General features: G+C 50.1%; 1 protein-coding gene across 3 annotated transcripts in view; it reads right to left on the bottom strand.

The window, feature by feature from the left end:
- The window catches only part of GRIPAP1 (GRIP1 associated protein 1), a 59,718-nt gene extending 40,886 nt beyond the window's left edge, over nucleotides 1-18,832 (bottom strand). Inside the window, exons 1-23 of one of the 3 annotated variants that reach the window (XM_073640340.1) lie at nucleotides 18,533-18,832; nucleotides 15,604-15,670; nucleotides 15,208-15,269; nucleotides 14,143-14,169; nucleotides 13,672-13,779; nucleotides 13,444-13,588; nucleotides 13,019-13,158; nucleotides 12,892-12,940; nucleotides 10,896-10,966; nucleotides 10,722-10,757; nucleotides 10,465-10,496; nucleotides 9,868-9,915; nucleotides 9,692-9,791; nucleotides 9,217-9,294; nucleotides 8,987-9,079; nucleotides 7,599-7,733; nucleotides 6,396-6,491; nucleotides 6,092-6,304; nucleotides 5,581-5,694; nucleotides 4,931-5,008; nucleotides 4,533-4,628; nucleotides 3,846-3,902; nucleotides 1,497-1,596 (exon numbers count right to left, since the gene is read on the bottom strand). In XM_073640340.1, coding sequence (XP_073496441.1) covers nucleotides 1,497-1,596; nucleotides 3,846-3,902; nucleotides 4,533-4,628; nucleotides 4,931-5,008; nucleotides 5,581-5,694; nucleotides 6,092-6,304; nucleotides 6,396-6,491; nucleotides 7,599-7,733; nucleotides 8,987-9,079; nucleotides 9,217-9,294; nucleotides 9,692-9,791; nucleotides 9,868-9,915; nucleotides 10,465-10,496; nucleotides 10,722-10,757; nucleotides 10,896-10,966; nucleotides 12,892-12,940; nucleotides 13,019-13,158; nucleotides 13,444-13,588; nucleotides 13,672-13,779; nucleotides 14,143-14,169; nucleotides 15,208-15,269; nucleotides 15,604-15,670; nucleotides 18,533-18,574 — 1,987 coding nt within the window. In that variant the 5' untranslated portion in view covers nucleotides 18,575-18,832. The remainder of the gene's footprint in view (nucleotides 1-1,496; nucleotides 1,597-3,845; nucleotides 3,903-4,532; nucleotides 4,629-4,930; nucleotides 5,009-5,580; nucleotides 5,695-6,091; nucleotides 6,305-6,395; nucleotides 6,492-7,598; nucleotides 7,734-8,986; nucleotides 9,080-9,216; nucleotides 9,295-9,691; nucleotides 9,792-9,867; nucleotides 9,916-10,464; nucleotides 10,497-10,721; nucleotides 10,758-10,895; nucleotides 10,967-12,891; nucleotides 12,941-13,018; nucleotides 13,159-13,443; nucleotides 13,589-13,671; nucleotides 13,780-14,142; nucleotides 14,170-15,207; nucleotides 15,270-15,603; nucleotides 15,671-18,532) is intronic. The other 2 variants (XM_073640338.1, XM_073640341.1) reach the window with 2 other exon arrangements.
- Between the last annotated feature and the right edge of the window lie 5,792 nt (nucleotides 18,833-24,624).

The following is a 24,624-nucleotide window of genomic DNA, read 5'->3' as shown; positions in this document are numbered from 1 at the left end:
GGGATGGAGTGGAGCAATGGTGGATTGGCACAGTGGGATGGAGCAGCAGTGGATTGGAGTGATGGGGGAGAGCATGGGATGGAGTGGAGGTGGATTGCAGTGGTGGGCCGGAGTTGGAATGGAGTGGTGGATTGGAGTGGTGGATTGGAGTGGTGAAGCAGAGCACAGGTGGTTTGGAGCAGAGCGGAGGTGGATTAGAGCAGTGGTGGATTGGAACAGTGGGATGGAGCAGCAGTGGATTGGAGTGGTGAATTGGGACGGAGCCGCGGGATGGAGTGAAGGTGGATTGCAGTGGTCAGATGGAGCGGTGGGGTGGAGCGGCGGTGGGATGGAGTGGAGCAATGGTGGATTGGAGCAGTGGGATGGAATCTAAGTCCTGATGGAGATTGCTGAACAATGGCTCTCTCCAGCAGTCTCTCACAGACAATGACTGGAGTGGTGGGCACAGATCAGTGAGACCGGCCCAATCAGTTACCTACCATCTTAAAGGGGACTACTTGGACACCCTCTTCTTGAATTAAACAGGGCCCCATTGAAAACAAAAACAACTTCTACTCACAATCCGGTCAGCGCTGTTCCAGCAAAGTCAGCGCTGCGTCTGCCAACACTCAAGTAACACTGTTTGGCTGCAGCACTCACGTGACCTATCAGTGGCCAGTAATGGGCTGCAGAGCTCCCACCTCCCCCGGATATCCGAGTTTCGCCCAAGGAAAGTGTGAGCTAAGAAGCACATTCGCGGCCACTGATTGGCTGCAGCACTCATGTGACTTAAACCAGTGGTGCGAGTCCTGGCAGATGCGGCGCTGACTTTGCCGGCGTTGGTCCGGGATGTGAGCAGACGCTGCTTTTACTCTCAATGGGGCCTTGTTTGATATAAGAAGGGGTTGTCTGAAGAGTGGAGTGGACAGCCCCTTTAAGTGACACCTTGGCCAGGCAGGACCTGCGCCATTCACCACAGCGCCTCCTGCTGAATGATATACTTGGGGCATCTTTCTTCCCTCATCACTCCTATTTCGGCACCACTTTTGTACACGTTCTCACATTTCTAGACACTGGAAGAGATTTACCAAACCAGCATTATGGTAACATTTTTGGAGAGCGTTAATAAATGTGCCCTATGGCCTAGAGAGGAGCAAAAAAGGGGGAAAAAGACATAAAATATAAGGGCTGGCTGACGAAAGGAATCAAGTACAGCATTGTGTTTACTAAGGACCACTATTCCCGAGACAGAGGAGCCTCTCCTAGGGGGGCAGACCCAAAAGACGGCTACAGAGTCCACACAAGCCATAAGCATTATTACAGCAGCTCCCATTGATTTCACCGGGGCTTTGTTAACCTTTACGTCAAGAGCTCCCCCTAGTGGCAGCCACATGTAACTACCTGTGTAAGGAAAGAAATTTGAGGCTCAAGCTATTCAAAAAAAAAAAAAACATATTGGAGATGTGCTCTGAATTGTGGTAAGGGGCGGCACGGCTCATACGGGGGTCTGCACTCACCTGTCCGGGTCTTACTATTGGTGAGAATCTCTTGGAGGCGCTCCTGCAGTTTATCGGCCCTCTTCCTCTCCAGGTGCAGTTGCCTTTTCAGGTCTTTCAGCTGTGAGGAAAAGGATATATTATATAATGCAGATGATGAGAGGAGAAGTCCTGTTCTGCAGTCTGATGATTGCACGGACACCGGCCTGTATACACAATATCGGGGACATCGGCAGAGGTGACGTCTTCTCACAGATCCATCACATCACCGCTGCGCTCGCTGCTTTTAATAATAATCCTACCTGGAAATCTCGCAGGACGTGACCGCATATTTCTATGACCTGGATAAAAGCCCCGCGGAGCTGTAATACCCTTATAATGTACGGAGCACTGTGCTGTCACAGCAATGTAGTATTATATGCGGCCACCGATCAGGTAAACGGCCATTCATCTAATACCGCTATTTACTGGCACCACACAGGGTACATAGGGGGCACAGCAATCACGACAGGGCCCATCCCCCCTATGCAGGGTACCCTCCAATTACAGTCATGGCCGAAAGTGTTGGCACCCTTGAAATTGTTCCAGAAAATTAAGTATTTCTCCCAGAAAATTATTGTAATTACACATTAATGTTTTGTTATACACACGTTTATTTCCTTTGTGTGTTTTGGAACAACACAAAAACAGAGGAAAAAAAAAGGCAAATTGGAGATAATTTCCCACAAAACCCCCAAAATGGGCCGGACAAGATTTGGCAACCTCAACTTAATATTTGGTTGCACAGCCTTTGGAATAAATAACTGCAATCAGTCGCTTCCTATATCCATCAACAGCTTCTTACACCTCTCAGCTGGAATTATGGACGACTCTTCTCTTACAAACTTCTCCAGGTCTCTCATATGTGAAGGCGTCTCCTCCTAACAATAATTGTAAGATCTCTCCCCAGATCAATGGGATTTAGATCCGGACTCATTGCTGCCACTTCAGAACTCTCCAGCGCTTTGTTTCCATCCATTTGTAGGTGCTTCTTGAAGTATATTTAGGGTCATTGTCTTGCTAGAAGACCCATGACCTAAGACGCAAACCCAGCTTTCTGACATTGGGCACTACATTGCGACCAAAAATCCTTTGGTAATCTTCAGATTTCATGATGCCTTGCACACCATTCAAGGTACCCAGTGCCAGAGGCGGCAAAACAACCCCAAAACATCTTTGAACCTCCACCATATTTGACTGTAGGTACTGTGTTTTTTCTTTTGTAGGATTCATTTCATTTTCGTATACAGTAGAATGATGTGCTTGACCAAAAAGCTCTATCTTGGTCTGATCTGTCCATAAGAAACTTTCCTAGAAGGATTTTGGCTTACTCACGTACATTTTGGCAAACTGAAGTCTAGTTTTTTGATGTCTCTGTGTCAGCAGTGGGGTCTTCCTGGGTCTCCTGCCATAGCGTTTCATTTAATTTAAAGGTCGACAGATCGTTCGCGCTGACACTGACGCACACTGAGCCTGCAGGACAGCTTCAATTTCTTTGTAAGGTAATTGGGGCTTCTCATCCACCACCCGGACTATCATGCATTGCAACCTTTCATAAATTTTTCTCTGCTGTCCATGTTCAGGGAGATTAGCTACAGTGCAATGGGTTGTAAACATCTTGATAATGTTGCGCACCGTGGACAAAGGAACATCAAGATCTCTGGAGATGGACTTGTAATCTTGAGTTTGTTTATATTGTTAACAATTTTGGTTCTCAAGTCCTCAGACAGTTCTCTTCTCCTCTTTCTGCTCTCCATGCTTAGTGTGGCACACACAGACACACAATGCAAAGATTGCATCAACTTCTTCCCTTTTTATCTGGTTTCAGGTGTGATTCTCATATTGCTCATACCGGTTACTTGACACAGGGTTTGAACGAGCATCACATACTTGAAGCAAAGTTGTTTACCCACAATTTAGGAAAGGTGCCAACAATTTTGTCTGGCCCATTTTGGAGGTTGTGTGTGAAATTATGTCCAATTTGCTTTTTTTTCTGTTTTGTGTTGTTCCAATACACACAAAGGAAATAAACATGTGTATAACAAAACATGTGTAATTGCAATCGTTTTCTGGAAGAAATACTTCATTTTCTGGAACAATTTACAGGGTGCCAACACTTTTGGCCAGGACTGTAATTGAAGGGAACATGGGGTATGGGGGTCTGTGCCACCCCCTATTATCATAAAAGGGGGCACTTGCTGAAGTAACACCTTCAAAGGGGCACATGGCGGACATATAAGATTTCACTGCACAGAACGTGGCTCGTGAGGTTGGGCACCTCAGCTCCTTGCCAAATTAAGATAACCCCTTTAATGATGCGTATATACTCACAGCGGCACTGCCCCTCTTCTCCAGGATTCTTTGCCCGTCTGCTGTATCCTTTACATCCTAATGACAGAAACACATATTAATTAATTAATACCCTGAGCCGTGTGCCCCCGGCATCGTCGTAAGGTTATTCAATACCCTGAACCGTGTGCCCCTGGCATCGTAGGGTAATTAATCAATACCCTGAGCCTTGTGCCCCCGGCATCGTCGTAGGTTTATTCAATACCCTGCGTCATGTGCCCCCGGCATCATCGTAGGGTTAATCAATACCCTGAGCCTTGTGCCCCCGACATCGTTGTTGGGGTATTAATCAATACCCTCAGCCTTGGGCCCCCGGCATCGTCGTAGGCTTCATGGGAGGAACCAGTGCTAAAGTTCACTCTGGGAGAAAATCAATCACATTTGGATGTGACACTAAAGGTGGTCATACACCCTGGATGTAAGCTTCTGAACCCACTGATTTCTGGTCGACTAATGCTTATCAGAGCAGATTTTGGGGGAAGAAAGGATCAGCCATGTTAGATTTTAACATGCCCAATCCTTTGTTCACTTAGAATATAATGGTCAGTAAGAGATGCCCAGCAGTGGCCCATTCTCTTCTACCCATTGGAAACACATGCACGCACAGCTATATTGAGCATGCATGTACATCAGGGGAGGTCTGGGAGGAACAGTTGTCTGGGTTCTCACCTGTCTCAGTTGTTCGATTGTTGAATTAAGATCCTCTTTATCTTTCTCAGAAGACTTTATCTGTCCGGTCAGCTTCTCAAGCTCCTGCTCCTTCACCTGCGGAGAGCAGCAAGATCAGCGGCGCCACACCAACAATCACACACCAAACAGAAATACTGACGCAGCATGGACCTTATCCGGCCACCTCTGACAGACTGCAGCGGTGACCGACAACCTAGGAAACGAGCAGTAAACTATAGAATTAGTAATCCTTCAGTCCTTGAGAACTAAGATGCTATTTAGTAAAGAGTAAATTGCAAAGTTGGTTATTTTCACAAGCACTTTGCAATTTTAATAATTCTTGACATTGGGACAACCTCTTTATGCTCCTTCTGGCAAAAACAGAGCTGCAGACTTACCTGCAAATCAGCAGAGTGCTGCTTTCGCAGTTCGGACAAATCCTCCTTATGTTGTAATTGGTTCCTCTCAAGGGTCTCCTAAGAACATCAGATAGACATGATATGAAATAGAGGAAGGCCCGACCTCCAGCCCGGCTGTGGAGGCTGCCCCCCATCATTCAGGCTGGTGGCGACAAGAATGCTGACTCCTCACAGGACATATTCAGGCCTGATCACATCTCATCTGCTCCATGAGCGAATTGGGCATGTGCGCTGAATGTATTTGTAGGACCCCGCTCACCGTGTGCCCTATATGGTATATCCCATTTACGGTGGGAGCCTATGGGTGATGCACTTCAGAGTAGGTCTCTACAGTGGCATACGTGGCGCATTCCCCAGTGCTGTACCTGGGCAGATCCTCCCAATGTATTCATCTACCAATGCTCGTAACAGATGTGAGCAGACCCTTAGGCTACATTCAGAAGATCACACTCTGGGACATTCGTGCCCCTGCACCGATCAGCGAGATCTGCACACGGAGCCAGTCACATTCACCATTTGTGGACATGAGTGGTCTGAGAAAGGTGACGTTTGTCTGGATGTACCCTTATGTGTGTGGGTTCTACAAAGTCTGCGGATAGTGACATCGATAGACCATCCCCCACACTTACTTCTGCCTCCTTCAGCCGCCGCTCAAACCAGCCTTTGGTTCCTTCCAGTGACTGGATCTGCAGGCGCAGTTCTTCTGTCGTTTGCTGCAATCCTTCCAAATCCCGACTTCGAGCCTAAAAGAAAATTGCACACAGATGTAGAAAGAAGAACCATCTTTACAGCTTGCAGACGATAAGCCGAGCACAGGGGGGTCCTGAGGTTATCGCCAGGGGTCCAGAAATGCTGCATTACCCATGACAATTAACGGGTCATTCATGAGACAATGCCGAGTTGTGCCAATCTGTCTTACAGAAGAGAAAGGCCTCCTATGTCCTCAGGTTTGTAGAATGTCATCTCCTTTGGCCAATTACCCTGATGCAGGATGGCACTACCCCCAGAGACTAAGCATAAAAAGCAAACATCCGACACTAGGTTCCTGGTGGTTACAATAGTCAGTACACCTGCCTTCCTTTCCCTGAAGTCTCGGAGCATGTGTGACCATTGTGGATGTCACCTGTCAGTCAGCCGTACCTTCTCATCTCTCAGATGACCTCTCAGCTCTTCCTCACCGCGGTTCTTCTCCTCGTGCAGCTCCCTCAGCTCCTTCTCATACTTGGCCCTTATACACAGCACCTCCTTCTCGTGCTGGAGCTTAATGTTCCCCACCTCTTCTTTGTGCCGTGCCTTCTCCTGCTGCATCTCGATGGCCATCTCGTCCAGCATGCCTTTCCGCTTATCGGCGCTCTTAAGGGAACAGGAGCAGCCGTCATCTGATGTGAAGAGGACAAGAACGGAACGGAGAACGGAAAAGGGAAGGTGCAAGGACACCAAGTACCTTGCGGGCTTCATCGAGGTCCTGCTGCAGCTGCTGAGCCTCCTGCTTCTGCTCCTGCAGCTGCTCCAGCAGCCGGCCATTGGCGCGGCTGGACTCCTGTCCAAAACAGAGAGAAAGGGAGATAAAGTGGACACCTGTGACATATTCCCGGTAGTAGTATCCCTAAAAAGGACATTATGGCTGATGCAAAAGAAGGACAATCTACTATGAAAAGTTATGGACTGACAATGCCCCTTTAAGACCTTCCAAGCAAATTTTCAGTTTTTGTGCTTTTGTCTCTCGTCCCCTTCTTTCACCCGCCATCGCCAACCTTGTTTTTGTGAGACGAGTTATAGCTTGGGGTGACGCCATTTATTTATGTAATGCACTGAGAGATGGGAAAAAGTTCGAAGTGCAGCTAAAAAAAAAGTCTGCCATTGTTTTTCTCTTACGGAGTTCACTGTACAGTAAAAATATTATGGCAACACCAAAATTTTACGTTTTGTAATCTGATACATCAGACTCCTGCAGACGTGGCGATACTAAATAACTTGTTTTATTTTTTTAATTTGTTTTTATATTGGAGAAAGAAGGGATTCAAACTTTTTATTTTTTTAAAACTTTTTTATAAATACTTTTATTTTTTTAATTGCACCTGTGACTGTTTGATCACTTGTATTATATACTGCACTACTTCAGCATTGCTATAGGTAGTGAAATTAATGATCTTAGGTTGGGCTTCATAGGAGTACAAAGTTGGTGGCGACAGGGGCCTTCAGTAGTCCCCCGCCGGTCAATGCAATCAGAAGGGATGCCTGAGATGGATGGCAGCGGACACAGCCACCACCCTATGTGTAGGGTACAAGCTCAGCTCATGAGCGCGCTCCATACACCGCACAAGACAAAGGAGGGACCAGCACGTCTTATGTCAGGAAGGGGTTAACCTGCTTACCTGGCCTTATGGTGTACACTAAAATGTGAAAAATAATATCCTCCATGCTGCGATGACAGGGTGACGCTGCACTACTGAGAGTCTGATTACAACGAAGCAATCAGAAGGGGACATGCGATCATCTCCATCTCTCAGTGGTGCAGCCTCAGACCTCGGTTAATCGTATATTGAGCGTTAGTGATTACTTGTGAGAGCAGCTACTATGAATATAAGACGGCGGTGGTGCCCGAGGGACTGGTAACTGGCCCGGTGCCCCCATTATGACACCCCACCTGCAGCTGGGTCTTCAGGTCCTCCCTCTGGGCCAGCAGCGCTTCCTTGTCGCTCTGCTGCTGCTGTACTTCTGCCGTCAGCGCTGCGCTCTGCTCCCGTAATAAGCTGAGCTCCTGAGTTCTGGACGTCTGAATCTACACAATGAAGGAAAGGTTTGTAATGGACACCAAGAACAGTAATGTACAGGAGACAACGCATGGGAAATTGACACAGGACATTAGAAGGATGTAGGGGGCAGCCATGCAAATCGTCTGGTGGGGATGAGATGCAGAAGATGGAGTCATTGAGGATCAGGAATTATTAATTACCAAATCATTTCGATATGTTGTCGCCTCTGTTCAGAGAGGTCCTGGGACCCCCACCAATCACTCAAAACAGGGGGCAGAAGAGCTCATCTCATGCTCAAGTGTGCACAGAGCGGTGTACAGACCAACACACCCGGGCAAGAGCGGAGGTCTTCCGTCCCCCTGGTTTAAGCAATTGGGTGGGGTCTGGGGACTGTTCTGAATAGGGGAGACAACATATCACAAAGGATGTGCCCCCACTTTATGATCTGATCTCTGCTGCCCCCCACTGAGCCCCTTTGGTCTTCGTTTGAGCAGGGGTGCCATCCACCTTCTGCGCAGGGGATCTGCAGCATGGATCTAAGATGGGGTCAGGATCAGTGTGAGGGTCCCTGAGGTCACCTGATAGTTATCCACCACCACTTTAGGAAATGGAAATATCCATTAAGACACAAGCAGATTAATGTATTTGACACCGTGCGCCCTTTCCCTTCAGAGCTGCCCCCTCCACCAATAATGTAATGGCCACATTAACATTTACCCCAGCACCCAATTTTTACCCATGAATGGTGGTACATCCACACGTGCAGCTGCGTCCTGTGCTCCATGGCACCTTAATTCTGCTCGTCATAAGGGTCTCCAAGTTGGTCATTATTGCTTTTTACGGGATACCCACAACAGAGCACACTGAAGCACATCATGTGTCCCAGGCACTATGACTTCATTGCCTTAAAGGGGCCCCACAAATCCTAAAGCTGGGAACGTGACACGAGAAGCCGCTGATACACCCATCCGTATGTGCCGAAAGGTTTAATTACAGGACTAGGAAAACATGGCTGCTTCCCTTCAGATAGCACGTCACATATGTCCCATATCTAGTTTTGCAACTCCGCTACATTGCAATTAAAGAAGCTAAGCTGCAATACCGCATACAATCTATAGATGGGGTGGCGCTGTTTTGGGGAAGGAAAATAAATTTAAAAAAGCAGTCCTGCCCCCTTAATTATTTTCAGCCAAACACTTGCATGAGCGGAGATGTTTCGCTAGGTGTGATTGAGAGGATGGCAGTCAGATGATCTGGTTAATCTTGAGGGGTGTAGTACCTGCTCCAAGGCGGCTAGGTTGGTACGCAGGGCATCGTTCTCTGACAAAATGTTGTCAACCTGCTCCTGGCTCTCCGCGCTTTGCCACGCTACCTATACCCGAGGAGGGCAGCGGCACAGAGAAACAGAGGCGACGGGGAAGACCGGAGAAGAGCGGGAAAGAGAGTTCAGTGATAGAAACAGAAGATGGCGCTCAGCGGTGCAGGCCTTGTGAGCAGTGCCCTATGTACCTGCTCCTGGAGTCCTTGAAGGGTCTTCTCGTGGTCTTGTTTCAGGCTCTGGATCTGCTCCTTTAAGTCAGTACAAGTCTGTAGAGAGAAAGCTTAATGTAAAGCAGCGGACCTGTGAAGAAACTACAACCCACAGCAGCAGCAGGGCACGGTGAGAGTTGTGCTGCTCTATCTGCCCACAGCCTTTAGAAAACGTACTCATTACTTAGGGACCCCCCTGCTAGTTCCGACTACTAATGGACCCCCATTGTGGGGGCTTTCCACCCCTTTCATCCAGGAGGTGAGGAGGATATTACATAAACCTTCGTAGGATGGGAGCCTGGTATAAAAGCCATCATGGCATAAACCGAGCCGGCCCGGCCCCGGGACAAGACGGCCCAGTCCCGGGACAAGGCGGCCCAAGGGCTGGCCTGTGGTAAGGAGTGACAATGTGGAGGTATGGAGGAAACCTTCAGATGTGATCAGCCCTCGGTACCTGTTGAGCCGCGCTCAGGTCCTGCTGCAGTTTCTGGTTCCGGGAAGCCGAGGCTTTCAGCTCTTCCTCTTTTCTTTGCTGGATTTCCTCTATTTTCGTCCTGATTGACCGACAGTAAGGTCAGAAGTCAGCGCTGATTAGAACCCCCTCTCCCGACCGGAGGATGATGGACTCACCTGCTGTCATTGTACAGGGCCTCCTTGTCTGTTTGGAGACGGAGATAACTGTGGAGGAGAGAAGAAGTCACAAATGGGAGGAGCAATAGCTGAAAGCAATGCAGGGACGACTTACATGGCACTGCTCGGCTGCTCTGGCTCCTGAGAAACAAGAGCTAACTCCGCTCTACCCACGGGAGGAGCCCTTTAAGTCACAAAAAGCAACCTGTCATTTCATGAGACCCGACCATGGGAAGCTGGAAATCCTAACAGGAGGGAAGCCAGGGACGTGGGGAGAGAAAACCCAGGACGAGGGAATAGAAAACCCAGAAGGGAGAAGAGTCCACGTAACATCTCCATCCTAGGTTTGCCTATTTAGTCTCTTCCTATTTGTTATAGACCTGTCAATCATGCCAAGTCTTCCCAGCAGTGACCCGTAGCAGACTGCTGCCCGCTCATAGTGCGAGCTGTGTTTTCCCTGAATTGCGGCAGCTTGGCCTCATGTTTGATCCAATGAACATTTAACTGCATTTTCAGAATAAACTCCCCACCCCTGACATACAGCAGTGCCCATACAGAGGTTTTCTCCACTCTCCTCTGTACCCACCAGTCTCTCACCTGTCATGTTTCTTCTTTAACTTTTCAGAAATCTATCACAGAAAAAAAAAGGAAAAATCATTATTATCATCAGATAACAGAAATCCAACAATTCTCCATGGCTGGATATCAGATGTGTGCAGCCACTGCACGTGGTAACGTCCGCAGCTTCATCATCCACGTCCTCACATTGTTCACAACTTTTGCGGTCGTGTTCAGACCTAATAAAGCCAAATTCATCAGGGCACGAACCTCCTTTCCTAATACTTAGCTCGTACCTTTGTGCTTTCCTCTTGCATTTTGGAGAGCTCTCCCTGCATATAAAAAAATGGAGAACATTTGTGCCAGATCCCCGCCCTGGTGCATGTAGGACGAGCAGAGATGGACCGCAGGTATAATCTCCAGAGGATCTACCCACATAAGACCATAATCCCAATGGCAGCAGCACCAACCTGTAGGGAGTTTACTTTGTCTCTCAGAAGTTTGTTCTCTTCCGTCTGTGTCGCCAGTTTCAGTGTTACACCTGAAGAAATAGAGAAAATACTCAGTCTGTACTCCATGCTTTGCACTGCAGCTCTGATCTACCAGGGTAAAAATCAGGGACTCCTTTCATACAGGTACATCTCACAAAATTAGAATATCATCAAAAAGTTAATTTATTTCAGTTCTTCAATACAAAAAGTGAAACTCATATTATATAGAGTCATTACAAACAGAGTGATTTATTTCAAGTGTTTATTTCTGTTAATGTTGATGATTATGGCTTACAGCCAATAAAAACACAAAAGTCATTATCTCAGTAAATTAGAATACTTTATAACAACAGCTTGAAAAAATGTTTTAAAATCCGAAATGTTGTCCTACTGAAATGTACTGTATGTTCAGTAAATGCCCTCAATACTTGGTGGGGGCTCCTTTTGCATCAATTACTGCATCAATGCGGCAATGTGGCATGGAGGCGATCAGCCTGTGGCACTGCTGAGGTGTTATGGAAGCCCAGGTTGCTTTGATGGCAGCCTTCAGCTCGTCTGCATTGTTGGGTCTGGGGTCTCTCATCTTCCTCTTGACAATACCCCATAGATTCTCTATAATAGATTCTCTATGGGGTTAAGGTCAGGTGAGTTTGCTGCCAATCAAGCACAGTGATACTGTTGTGTGTAAACCAGGTATTGGTACTTTTGGCAGTGTGGACAGGTGCCAATCCTGCTGGAGAATGACATTTCCATCTCCAAAAAGCTTGTCGGCAGAGGGAAGCATGAAGTGCTCTAAAATATTCTGGTAGACGGCTGCGCTGACTTTGGTCTTGATAAAACACAGTGGACCTACACCAGCAGATGACATGGCTCCCCAAACCATCACTGATTGTGGAGACTTCACACTAGACCTCAAGCAGCTTGGATTGTGGCCTCTCCACTCTTCCTCCAGACTCTGGGACCTTGTGGAGTGTGTCAATGACTGCCTTCTGGACATCTGTCGAGTCAGCAATCTTCCCCATGATTGTGGAGCCTACTGAAACAGACTAAGGGACCTTTTTAACCGCGTAGGAAGCCTTTGCAGGTGAATTTTGTTAATTATTCTAATATACTGAGATAATGACTTTTGTGTTTTCATTGGCTGTAAGCCATAATCATCAACATTAATAGAAATAAACACTTGAAATAGATCACGCTGTTTGTAATGACTCTATATAATATGAGTTTCACTTTTTGGATTGAAGAACTGAAATAAATTAACTTTTTGATGATATTCTAATTTTGTGAGATGCACCTGTATGTGTGAAACTGAAATGGTTTAACATCCACCTCCAGGCAGGAAGCTAACAGGCTGCTGCGCTGCACCTTCATGGTACTTTACACTGCAGCTCTGCTTGTTTGGATTGACTACTGTGTATAAGCACAAGCTCTCCAGAGTTTTGTAAAGCTGATGCCAGCAGCCGCAGGTTAAAGGGTTTGTCCTGTTCCAAAAAAACATTTTGCTCAATTATCCCAGGGATATAAAAAAATAGAAAGAAAAAAAAAACAGAGCTTTTACTAACACATTTGGGGTCCAGTTCTGCCTTTGTCTTTGCTAATCGGCTGCAGCAGTGAGGTCACGTTGACAGCGCTGCAGCCAATCACTGAGCTCAACATTTGTGCTGTCTACATTGGCAGGACAGCAGAGCTCAGTGATCGACGTGACGTCACCGCTGCAGCCGACAGACAAAAACTGAAGCATCGCTGGATCCCAGGAGGGTCAGGAAAAGCTCAGTTTGCACCCCTGAAATGGGAGAACCCCTTTAAAGACCACTGCATTAGATGATCACTGACCAAAGGTGCTGATTTGTGTGGGAGACATGGCGTGCTGGGGGATGAGCAGCGTCCCAGGTGTCTGGCAGCAGCTTCTCTCCCTGCTTAGACATATGCTGGGGCTGGGATGCAGGGCTGACCTCAGTGATGGCGGCCCCCTCACCTTGCAGATTATCCTCCCGGGGCTCCCAGCTGCTGGACTGTTCGCCGCCCTATAAGAGATAACAGGTCACTAGAGCCACATCCTATATACAGCGCAGCACTACATGCGCCAGCGCTGTGCAGACCACCTGCTGTCCGTGGCTCGGGCTGTCTGTCTGTACGTCCCGGGCCTCGCTCTCCTGGCCTGTATGTGGGCTGCAGAGACCATCGGACGGCGTTTCTTGGCTCTTCAGTGACGCCATTTCCTTCTCCTGTCGTTCCTGAATGGCTGCAAAGCACAAATCAGCCAAGTGAGCGGAGAGAGGAAAGGACCAGGCGTAAAGGAAAGGGAAGTTGTACCCGCTCCTGGAAAGTGACAGTCAATGCAGCTGCCAATGCAGCTGTGTCATTAATAGCCACCCAGCTTTCCCAGACATGTGAATGGCAATCTACCCAATGACGCAGGGTTGTACAGTGGATATTCAGGCTGATTTGCCGTTCGGTATCTGGGAAAGCTGGGTGATAATCCCCATACGACATGACAGAGCCCGATTACAGGGGCTAAGAGTCTCACCGCCTATAGTCCTCTGTAGCGCAGTGTTCTCTGCCTGTAGTCTTCTCAGCTCGCCCTCCGCAGCTCCGGGGACGCCCTCCTGAGATGGACCCCCTTCCTTCAGCTGCTGGTTTTCGCTTTCCAGTTGCTCTATTTGGGAGCACAGCTGCATACAAAGACACGAGTGAGCACGGCAGGCAGGAATAAAGCCCACCCTGGACTGGTCAGGACCCCCTAACGTCTCTGCACCTTGGACAGCTCCTGCATCAGCGTGCTGTTCTGCAGCCGGAAGTCATCCTCCTGACTGTGCAGCTTTCCCTGGAGCATTTCGTTCTCTCCCAATAACGCCTCCACCTCCTGCAGGAACAGTAAGAAAGTAATGACGCCACCAGAAACCACATACCAATCTGACCTAAAGGTACCCCACTCATTAGGTGCCCTCCTGCTTCTATTATCCAGATAGGAGAAGAATAAGTTCAGCTCTGAAGCACTTAATGCAGCACTGAAACCTGCTACGTAAAGCAATTTATGAGAACAAGCTAAAGGAGGCACATATATGGTATATTTATATATATGCTGCTTTAATATTGCACTAGCCTGCATCACTGAGAGGGGACAGGAAGCCCCTGGAAGATGCGCGACAATAATAGTTTTACTGCAAACTAATCGCCATATGCAAAGAATCACTGATCCTGCTCATTTCTGGGGGTCCCGTATTACCTGGGCTTTCTTGCTTTTGCTGAGGGCCTGCGAATAAAGCAGAAACAGTGACAAAAAACAAAACATCACGAAGGCGACAAACACAAAGAGGAAGGACGGAAAAGGGCACACGGCCTCCGCGGCGGTGCGATGGTTAAAGGGACAACTAATACCCTGTATACAAACAACCCGATGAGTCACCCTTTGCCCCCTCAGGCATAACTCAAAGAGGAGATCTGTTCAGGGGTCTTCCCGCAAGGCAGATCAATGTCTGACTAATACGGGTCCTGGCTCTTAGTGAATGCATGAAGTGGTGGTCACACTTATGGCTGCAGACGATCAGCTTCGGGGGGGTGAGGAGACCCCTGGCCTCAGTACAGGTGGGGGTGCCGGATATGGGAGAGGCACCGGCAGAGAATGTATGTAGTGGTGGTCACACTTATTGCCGCAGACGATCAGCTTTGGGGGTGAGGAGACCCCTGGCCTCAGTACTGGTGGGGGTCCCGGTTATTGGAGAGGCACCGGCAGAGAATGCTTGTAGTGGTGGTCAAACTAATGGCTGCAGACTATCAGCTTTGGGGATGAGGAGACCCCTGGCCTCAGTACAGGTGGGGATCCCGGTTATTGGAGAGGCATCGGCAGAGAATGCTTGTAGTGGTGGTCACACTTATGGCTGCAGACGATCAGCTTCGGGGGGGGGGGGTGAGGAGACCCCTGGCCTCAGTACAGGTGGGGGTCCCGGATATGGGAGAGGCACCGGCAGAGAATGCTTGTAGTGGTGGTCACACTTATGGCCGCAGACGATCAGCTTTGGGGGTGAGGAGACCCCTGGCCTCAGCACAGGTGGGGGTCCCGGTTATTGGAGAGGCACCGGTAGAGAATGCTTGTAGTCGTGGTTACAATTATGACTGTAGACGATCAGCTTTGGGGGTGAGGTGACCCCTGTCCTCAGTACAGGTGGGGGTCCCGGCAGCTACCAGAACAGACAGTGAAGTAACCAATCAGATTGCTCCTTTCCCTTCTCTGACTCGCGCTCTCACCGCTTCCCACATTCACCATTTCTTCCCTTTCAGAGTGCCGCCTCACCTTCTGGGCCTTGTGGTACTCCTTCTCCATGGACACATGCTTCTGACGCAGGGATGACAGTTCTAGAAAAGAAGAAGGTGTTAAGAAAATGCATGTAATAGTGGACACCACGGTATGGGGGTTCCCCAGCTACACAGACATTGTAAAGAGGCGGTGCAGCAGCTTGGACTCTATTGAGGCCCAGCAGGCATCGGCTCGGCCCTCAGCAGCCATTCAGCTGTGGCTTCCAGGGACAAGGTGTCCGACAACCAACAGCAGGGACAAGCGGTGACCGATCTGTCAGACCTGACTCCGCTTGTGTCAGTAATCACATATCTCTAAAGCACTACATGGACAATCCCTCTAAGAAAGCCTGTACAGGAGGGAGCATGCAGGGAGGATGGGGGTTATACTCACCCTGGTTGTTCTTCCGCAGGTTGTCAGACAGCTGGTAGTTCTGGGTCCGGAGCTCCAGGAGCTGAGCCTGTGATAGGAGAGACACATAATGTGATGGGGGCAGGGAATGGCTGATAACAGGGAGCAATAGTCACACTGCGGACCAGTCACACACAGCCGGGGGCGCTGAGCACGGGACCAGGACTAATGCTGCAGACATGTGACCAGCCGAGCACAGCTGCATGCTGGAAAATCAGAGGAATGTGGAGAATGTGCCGGGGAAGCTGGGCGACAACCGATCACCCATCACCACCGCCCTCGGGTGTCACCCAGCGCCCCACACACTGGTGCCCGGGGGACAAGGCAGCGCCAGCCAGAAACACGGCGAGTCTGAGTGCAGGCGAGCCAAGAGCTGACAATCTAATCACCCCACCACTCAGTGGTGACAGGCACTACCAAGAGCACCAGTACAGCTATGGCACCTCCGCGCAGCCAACCTCATACCACAAATACTGGCAGGGTGGCACAGGATGGGCACTGACAGCAGGGTGAAAGGGCATCACTGATTGGTGACACCACGGCACCGACCGATGACGTCACTGGCGCCTGGCACCGACTGATAATAATAATTTTTATTTTTATGGCGCCAACATATTCCGCAGCACTTTACAAATTTTAGGGGGGACTTATACAAACAATACAGAATAAGCATATCTCATATCGAAAGGAGTGAGGGCCCTGCTCACAAGCTTACAGTCTGACCGATGACGTCGCTGGCGCCTGGCACCGACCGATGGCATCACTGGCCTGGTCCCTGGTACTGACTGATGGCGTCACTGGCCTGGTCCCTGGTACTGACTGATGGCGTCACTGGCCTGGTCCCTGGTACTGACTGATGGCGTCACTGGCCTGGTCCCTGGTACTGACTGATGGCGTCACTGGCCTGGTCCCTGGTACTGACTGATGGCGTCACTGGCCTGGTCCCTGGTACTGACTGATGGCGTCACTGGCCTGGTCCCTGGTACTGACTGATGGCGTCACTGGCCTGGTCCCTGGTACTGACTGATGGCGTCACTGGCCTGGTCCCTGGTACTGACTGATGGCGTCACTGGCCTGGTCCCTGGTACTGACTGATGGCGTCACTGGCCTGGTCCCTGGTACTGACTGATGGCGTCACTGGCCTGGTCCCTGGTACTGACTGATGGCGTCACTGGCCTGGTCCCTGGTACTGACTGATGGCGTCACTGGCCTGGTCCCTGGTACTGACTGATGGCGTCACTGGCCTGGTCCCTGGTACTGACTGATGGCGTCACTGGCCTGGTCCCTGGTACTGACTGATGGCGTCACTGGCCTGGTCCCTGGTACTGACTGATGGCGTCACTGGCCTGGTCCCTGGTACTGACTGATGGCGTCACTGGCCTGGTCCCTGGTACTGACTGATGGCGTCACTGGCCTGGTCCCTGGTACTGACTGATGGCGTCACTGGCCTGGTCCCTGGTACTGACTGATGGCGTCACTGGCCTGGTCCCTGGTACTGACTGATGGCGTCACTGGCCTGGTCCCTGGTACTGACTGATGGCGTCACTGGCCTGGTCCCTGGTACTGACTGATGGCGTCACTGGCCTAGTCCCTGGTACTGACTGATGGCGTCACTGGCCTGGTCCCTGGTACTGACTGATGGCGTCACTGGCCTGGTCCCTGGTACTGACTGATGGCGTCACTGGCGCCTGGTACTGACTGATGGCGTCACTGGCCTGGTCCCTGGTACTGACTGATGGCGTCACTGGCCTGGTCCCTGGTACTGACTGATGGCGTCACTGGCCTGGTCCCTGGTACTGACTGATGGCGTCACTGGCGCCTGGTACTGACTGATGGCGTCACTGGCCTGGTCCCTGGTACTGACTGATGGCGTCACTGGCCTGGTCCCTGGTACTGACTGATGGCGTCACTGGCCTGGTCCCTGGTACTGACTGATGGCGTCACTGGCCTGGTCCCTGGTACTGACTGATGGCGTCACTGGCCTGGTCCCTGGTACTGACTGATGGCGTCACTGGCCTGGTCCCTGGTACTGACTGATGGCGTCACTGGCCTGGTCCCTGGTACTGACTGATGGCGTCACTGGCCTGGTCCCTGGTACTGACTGATGGCGTCACTGGCCTAGTCCCTGGTACTGACTGATGGCGTCACTGGCCTGGTCCCTGGTACTGACTGATGGCGTCACTGGCCTGGTCCCTGGTACTGACTGATGGCGTCACTGGCCTGGTCCCTGGTACTGACTGATGGCGTCACTGGCCTGGTCCCTGGTACTGACTGATGGCGTCACTGGCCTGGTCCCTGGTACTGACTGATGGCATCACTGGCCTGGTCCCTGGTACTGACTGATGGCATCACTGGCCTGGTCCCTGGTACTGACTGATGGCGTCACTGGCCTGGTCCCTGGTACTGACTGATGGCGTCACTGGCCTGGTCCCTGGTACTGACTGATGGCGTCACTGGCCTGGTCCCTGGTACTGACTGATGGCGTCACTGGCCTGGTCCCTGGTACTGACTGATGGCGTCACTGGCCTGGTCCCTGGTACTGACTGATGGCGTCACTGGCCTGGTCCCTGGTACTGACTGATGACGTCATTGGCCTGGTCCCTGGTACTGACTGATGGCGTCACTGGCCTGGTCCCTGGTACTGACTGATGGCGTCACTGGCGCCTGGTACTGACTGATGACGTCACTTGCACTGACTGGAGAGCGCACAGCTCCTGCTCACCACACAATGACTGGCAGTTGTCAGCTGATCCTCCGCCTCCATTCATTCTATGTGACAGCAAAACTAATGACATTCGGGGCTGCAGCTCTTCACTAAACCCTCCCTACCGCTCACACATGACGTCAGCGTGCTGTTTGTCATGACGTCACGCGTCAGCCGTCACCTGAGCAAGCCTGAGTGTAGCGTTACCTGCATCCGCTGGAACTCGTCCTCAGACAGAGCCTGCGCCATCTTCCTGTCATCCACTGTGGACACCGGCAATGCACCCCCAACTTCCCTGTTCAGTGGTATCGTCCAGCTACCACCATAGAGAGAAGCCGACAACAGACAGGAACTGGGAGCTACCAAGGAGGCTGCGGCTGCTGGGATAGAGAGGCAGAGGGGCAAGCGCGCCACCTGCTGCTCATGTACGGAAGTGCACAATAAATGTTTTTGACCGACTATAATGGACCGGGAGCGGAGCGAGGTGTAAGCAGGAGAGAGAGGTGTAAGCAGGAGAGAGAGGTGTAAGCAGGAGCGAGAGGGAAGCAGGAACGAGGGGGAAGCTGGAGCGAGGTGTAAGCAGGAGCGAGGTGTAAGCAGGAGCGAGGGGGAAGCAGGAGCGAGGGGGAAGCAGGAGCGAGGTGTAAGCAGGAGCGAGGGGGAAGCAGGAGAGAGAGGTGTAAGCAGGAGAGAGAGGTGTAAGCAGGAGCGAGAGGGAAACAGGAGCGAGGTGTAAGCAGGAGCGAGGGGGAAGCTGGAGCGAGGTGTAAGCAGGAGCGAGGGGGAAGCAGGAGCGAGAGGGAAACAGGAGCGAGGTGTAAGCAGGAGCGAGGTGTAAGCAGGAGCGAGGGGGAAGACAGGAACGAGGTGGAAGCAGGAGCGAGAAGAAAGCAGGAGCGAGGTGTAAGGAGCGAGGGGGAAGCAGGAGCGAGGTGTAAGCAGGAGCGAGAGGGAAGCAGGAACGAGGTGGAAGCAGGAGCGAGAGGGAAGCAGGAACGAGATGGAAGCAGGAACGAGGGGGAAGCAGGAGCGAGGGGGAAGCAGGAGCGAGGTGGAAGCAGGAACGAGGTGGAAGCAGGAGCGAGGTGGAAGCAGGAACGAGGTGGAAGCAGGAGCGAGGTGGAAGCAGGAACGAGGTGGAAGCAGGAACGAGGTGGAAGCAGGAACGAGGTGGAAGCAGGAGCGAGGGGAAAGCAGGAGCGAGAGGAAAGCAGGAGCGAGGGGGAAGCAGGAGCGAGAGGGAAGCAGGAGCGAGAGGGAAGCAGGAGCGAGGGGGAAGCTGGAGCGAGGGGGAAGCAGGAGCGAGGGGGAAGCAGGAGCGAGAGGGAAACAGGAGCGAGGGGGAAGCAGGAACGAGGTGGAAGCAGGAGCGAGAAGAAAGCAGGAGCGAGGTGTAAGGAGCGAGGGGGAAGCAGGAGCGAGAGGGAAGCAGGAGCGAGGGGGAAGCAGGAGCGAGGTGTAAGCAGGAGCGAGAGGGAAGCAGGAACGAGGTGGAAGCAGGAGCGAGAGGGAAGCAGGAACGAGGGGGAAGCAGGAACGAGGGGGAAGCAGGAGCGAGGTGGAAGCAGGAACGAGGTGGAAGCAGGAGCGAGGTGGAAGCAGGAACGAGGTGGAAGCAGGAGCGAGAGGGAAGCAGGAACGAGGTGGAAGCAGGAACGAGGTGGAAGCAGGAACGAGGTGGAAGCAGGAGCGAGAGGAAAGCAGGAGCGAGGGGGAAGCAGGAGCGAGGTGTAAGCAGGAGCGAGGTGTAAGCAGGAGCGAGAGGAAAGCAGGAGCGAGGGGAAAGCAGGAGCGAGGGGAAAGCAGGAGCGAGGGGGAAGCAGGAGCGAGGTGGAAGCAGGAGTCAGAGCTGAGTGGCTGTTTCCTCCACTGCTCACAACGCGGCTTACATTGGATCCAATTGTAACACACTCCCAGCTCTTTGTGGATTGCCACAATAATGTTTGCATTCATTCACTGACAGCTGAAAATAGTGCAAGATTCCAGCCAGAAGCATGATAGAAAGCTGCAGCTGTATATGGCGAAATCCCTTTACCTCCTTCTCCTCTTCTCCCAAACCCCAGAGCTTTCTTATATCCCTCCGTCCCTGTCGCCGTCTGAGGATTTGTTATTTGCAGACGAGTTTTCCTTTTGGCCGCCACCATTCACTTTACCATATAATGTACTGAAAAATTCCAACTAATGGGAAAACGTGAAAAAACCCCGCAATTCCGCCATTGTTTTTGGGGGTTTTGTTTTCACAGTATTAATTATGCCGTAAAAAAAGACCCGACAGCAGACTTGTATCGGTTTGGGTTTTTTCAAGTAATTACAAAAAAATTCTGTACTTTGTAAAAAAAAAATGCTTAAAAAATGTTTTGTGAGACCTGCAGCGTTTTTATTTTCTGTCCATGGACCCGGTTGGGGCCCTTTATTTTCCGTCCATGGACCCGGTTGGGGCCTTTTATTTTCCGTCCATGGACCCGGTTGGGGCCTTTTATTTTTCGTCCTTGGACCCGGTTGGGGCCTTTTATTTTCTGTCCATGGACCCGGCTGGGGCCGTTAGAGCTGTTTTGGGGCACATTTGCGGAGGGTGGTGACCGGTAACAGCAATGCTGGGTCCTGACTTCTCATTACACAGTTTACCTATTTTTCACCTCACTGCATTGTGCCGCCTGTGCCAGGGATGAAGACGGCGTGGTCACATGGATTAGTTTAGCATAAACCTTTATTTTCTGTCCATGGACCCGGTTGGGGCCTTTTATTTTCCGTCCATGGACCCGGTTGGGGCCTTTTATTTTCCGTCCATGGACCCGGTTGGGGCCTTTTATTTTTCGTCCTTGGACCCGGTTGGGGCCTTTTATTTTCTGTCCATGGACCCAGCTGGGGCCTTTAGAGCTGTTTTGGGGCACATTTGCGGCGGGTGGTGACCGGTAACAGCAATGCTGGGTCCTGACTTCTCATTACACCGTTTACCTATTTTTCACCTCACTGCATTGTGCCGCCTGTGCCAGGGATGAAGACGGCGCGGTCACATGGATTAGTTTAGCATAAACCTTTTTTTTTTTTAGGGCGGTGGCACCTTTAATATTTAATTTTGGGGTGCCTCCCTAATTACAGAGTTCCCCTCTACTATTGATAGTCTGCCTGGGGGAATTTAAGGCTGCTGCCGTCCCATGATCCCCCTTATTGGCGGCGGCTTGTCTGTACAGGTCACTGTTCCTGGTACCGCTGCTTCTCCCTGTACCAGTATCCTGATCCGCCTGCACCAGGACTCGTCCATAAATTACACTTATTTATTCCTAAACTTCCATGGTTGGATGCCAGTTGTATGTTCCCTGGTGGCCCTGCCCGTTTTTCAGGAGTGTCTCGCACAAGAAACCTTCCACAACTGCTGCTCGCGGCATTGGGAAATTGTGCAACTTTCCCAAAGTCTGGAAGGACCCCCTATTTTCATGGGAGGCTCCCCGATGTTCCAGGTTGGAAATGATGCACTTATTTCATCCATACATAGTATCCCATACAGACGAGACACTGACCAACGCCTCCAATTAGGGCTGCGGTCGCCATGATCAGAGCTAATGGGACCATATTGTATTTAGTTAGTGGGAGGAGAGGATGGAAATGGGCAGTAGAAGGATCCCTGAATGTTAACCCGTTTACTGCCTGGTTGTCAGAGCATGGGGCAATATAAATATTTGCACCCCCTGAATGCCCCCTGAGTACTCCTTTAAAAAAATAATGCTTATAGTATAGGGAATATGCAACCACCACTAGGGGGAGCTTATAGTATAGAGAATTATACAGCCACCACAAGAGGGAGCTCATAGAACAGGAAATTATGCAGGCACCACTATGAGGAACTCATTGTATAGGGAGACATGCAGCCACCACAAGGAGAAGCTAATAGTATAGGGAATTATACAGCCACCACTAGGGGGAGCTCATAGTATTAGGAATTATACAGCCACCACTAGGGGGAGCTTATATTATAGGGAATATAGCCACCACTAGAGGGAGCTCATAGTATAGGGTATTATAAAGTCACCACTAGGTGGAGCTCATAGTATAGGGTATTATACAGTCACCACTAGGGGGAGCTCATAGTATAAGGAATTATGCATCCATCACTAGGGGGAGCTCATAGTATAGGGTATTATACAGTCACCACTAGGGGGAGCTCATAGTATAAGGAATTATGAATCCATCACTAGAGGAAGCTCATAGTATAGGGAATTATGCATCCAACACTAGGGGAAGCTCATAGTATAGGGTATTATACAATCACCACTAGGGGAAGCTCATAGTATAGGGAATTATGCATTCAACACTAGGGGAAGCTCATAGTATAGGGAATTATGCATTCAACACTAGGGGAAGCTCATAGTATAGGGTATTATACAGCCAACACTAGGGGAAGCTCATAGTATAGGGTATTATACAGCCAACACAGGGGGTAGCTGATAATATAGGGTATTATACAGCCACCGCTAGGGGGAGCTGATAGTATTGGGAATTATACATCCTTCACTAGGGGGAGCGCATAGTATAGGGAATTAAACAGCAACCACTAGGGGGAGCTCATAGTATACAATATTATACAGTCACAACTAGGGAGAGCTAATCCTATAGGGAATTATATAGCCACCACTAGGGTGAGCTCATGGATAGGAAATTATACATCAATCACTAGGGGGAGCTCAGAGGGAACTATGCAGCCACCGCTAGGTGGAGCTCATAGTATAGGGAATTATACAGTCACCACTAGGGGGAGCTTATAGTGTAGGGAATTATACAGCACCACTAGGGGGAGTTCATAGTGTAGGTTATTATGCAGCCACCATTAGAGGGAGTTCACAGTATAGGGAAGTATACTGCCATTACTAGGGGGAAGCACATACTATAGAGTATTATTAAGCCACCACTGGAGGGAGCTCATTGTTTAGGGAACTATGCAGCAACCACTAGGGGGAGCTCATTGTTTAGGGAATTAAACAGCTACCACTAGGGGGAGCTCATTGTATACAATATTATACAGTCACAACTAGGGAGAGCTAATCCTATAGGGAATTATATAGCCACCACTAGGGTGAGCTCATGGATAGGAAATTACACATCAATCACTAGGGGGAGCTCAGAGGGAACTATGCAGCCACCGCTAGGTGGAGCTCATAGTATAGGGAATTATACAGTCACCACTAGGGGGAGCTTATAGTGTAGGGAATTATACAGCACCACTAGGGGGAGTTCAGAGGGAATTATGCAGCTACCACTAGGGGGAGTTCAGAGGGAATTATGCAGCTACCACTAGGGGGAGCTCATAGTATAGGAAATTATACAGCCACCACTTTGGGGAGATTAAAATAGAAGTAATTATACAGCCACCACTACGGGGAGCTCATTGTATATGGAATTTTGCAGTTCATATCGCCTCCCTTTTCATAAAATTTAGAGAAGCACTCCCATCAAAATTTTTATCTTAATACATTGAAATCATCTTATTATATAGCACTGTGTACTTACAGTTGCTCATTTTGCCTTTCTACCCAGGTAATTTGTCTGTTTTCCATTAGGTCTATGACATGAAGTAATTAAAAACTGACTAGCTGAATCCTTCTTAGCTCTGTGTAGAAACAGGAGGTCAATTTTCCCTGTCTGACTCATCAGTCACTGCAAATATCCCTGGCATGGGGGAGAGGCGGAGCAGCTGGGTCAGGAGTTGAAGAGGGGAATGATTTTTGCAGGGACAAGAAACTTCCTGTTTCTACATAGAGCAGAAAAAGAGAGTAATTAGCTGGGCAGAAAGGCAAAATGAGCAATTGTAAGTACACAGTGCTATTGTCACATGATAACTTGGGGCTAGAGGGGCTCCTTCCCTATCCCTAAAGCTAGGGGCACCCTAGTCTATCCCTGCTCCCCGGATTACTTCTAATGGTGAAGACGCAGGGGTCACGTACCTTGCTGAGCTCCTGAATCAGCCCTAATTTCTTCCCTCCCCGACCCAGGGAAGTGAGGAGTAGTAGTGTATAAGAATACACAAACCAGGCTAACATTGGAAGACGTACAGGGATAAATGAAAATACCAATCATACAAATATGCACTCACAAACAACAGAGCAGAACACCGGGAAGTAGAAGGAAGGAAAAACCAACAAGGAGAGGTTGAGGATATGCACGCAGACTAATCACCAAGCAACAGTCACAGATCAACACTCCAAACGCCTCCTCAACAAACACCTCCAACTCCAGAACCAGGCAGTATAAAACTAACACTGGCAATCCAGATTGCCAGAGGCAAGTATAAATAGCAGAGGCGAGTG

Source organism: Phyllobates terribilis, unplaced genomic scaffold (genome assembly GCF_046119375.1).
Source record: "Phyllobates terribilis strain yellow unplaced genomic scaffold, ASM4611937v1 Scaffold_7__3_contigs__length_470593459, whole genome shotgun sequence".
Lineage (NCBI taxonomy): Eukaryota > Metazoa > Chordata > Amphibia > Anura > Dendrobatidae > Phyllobates > Phyllobates terribilis.
This window is presented reverse-complemented; position numbering and strand designations above follow the sequence as displayed.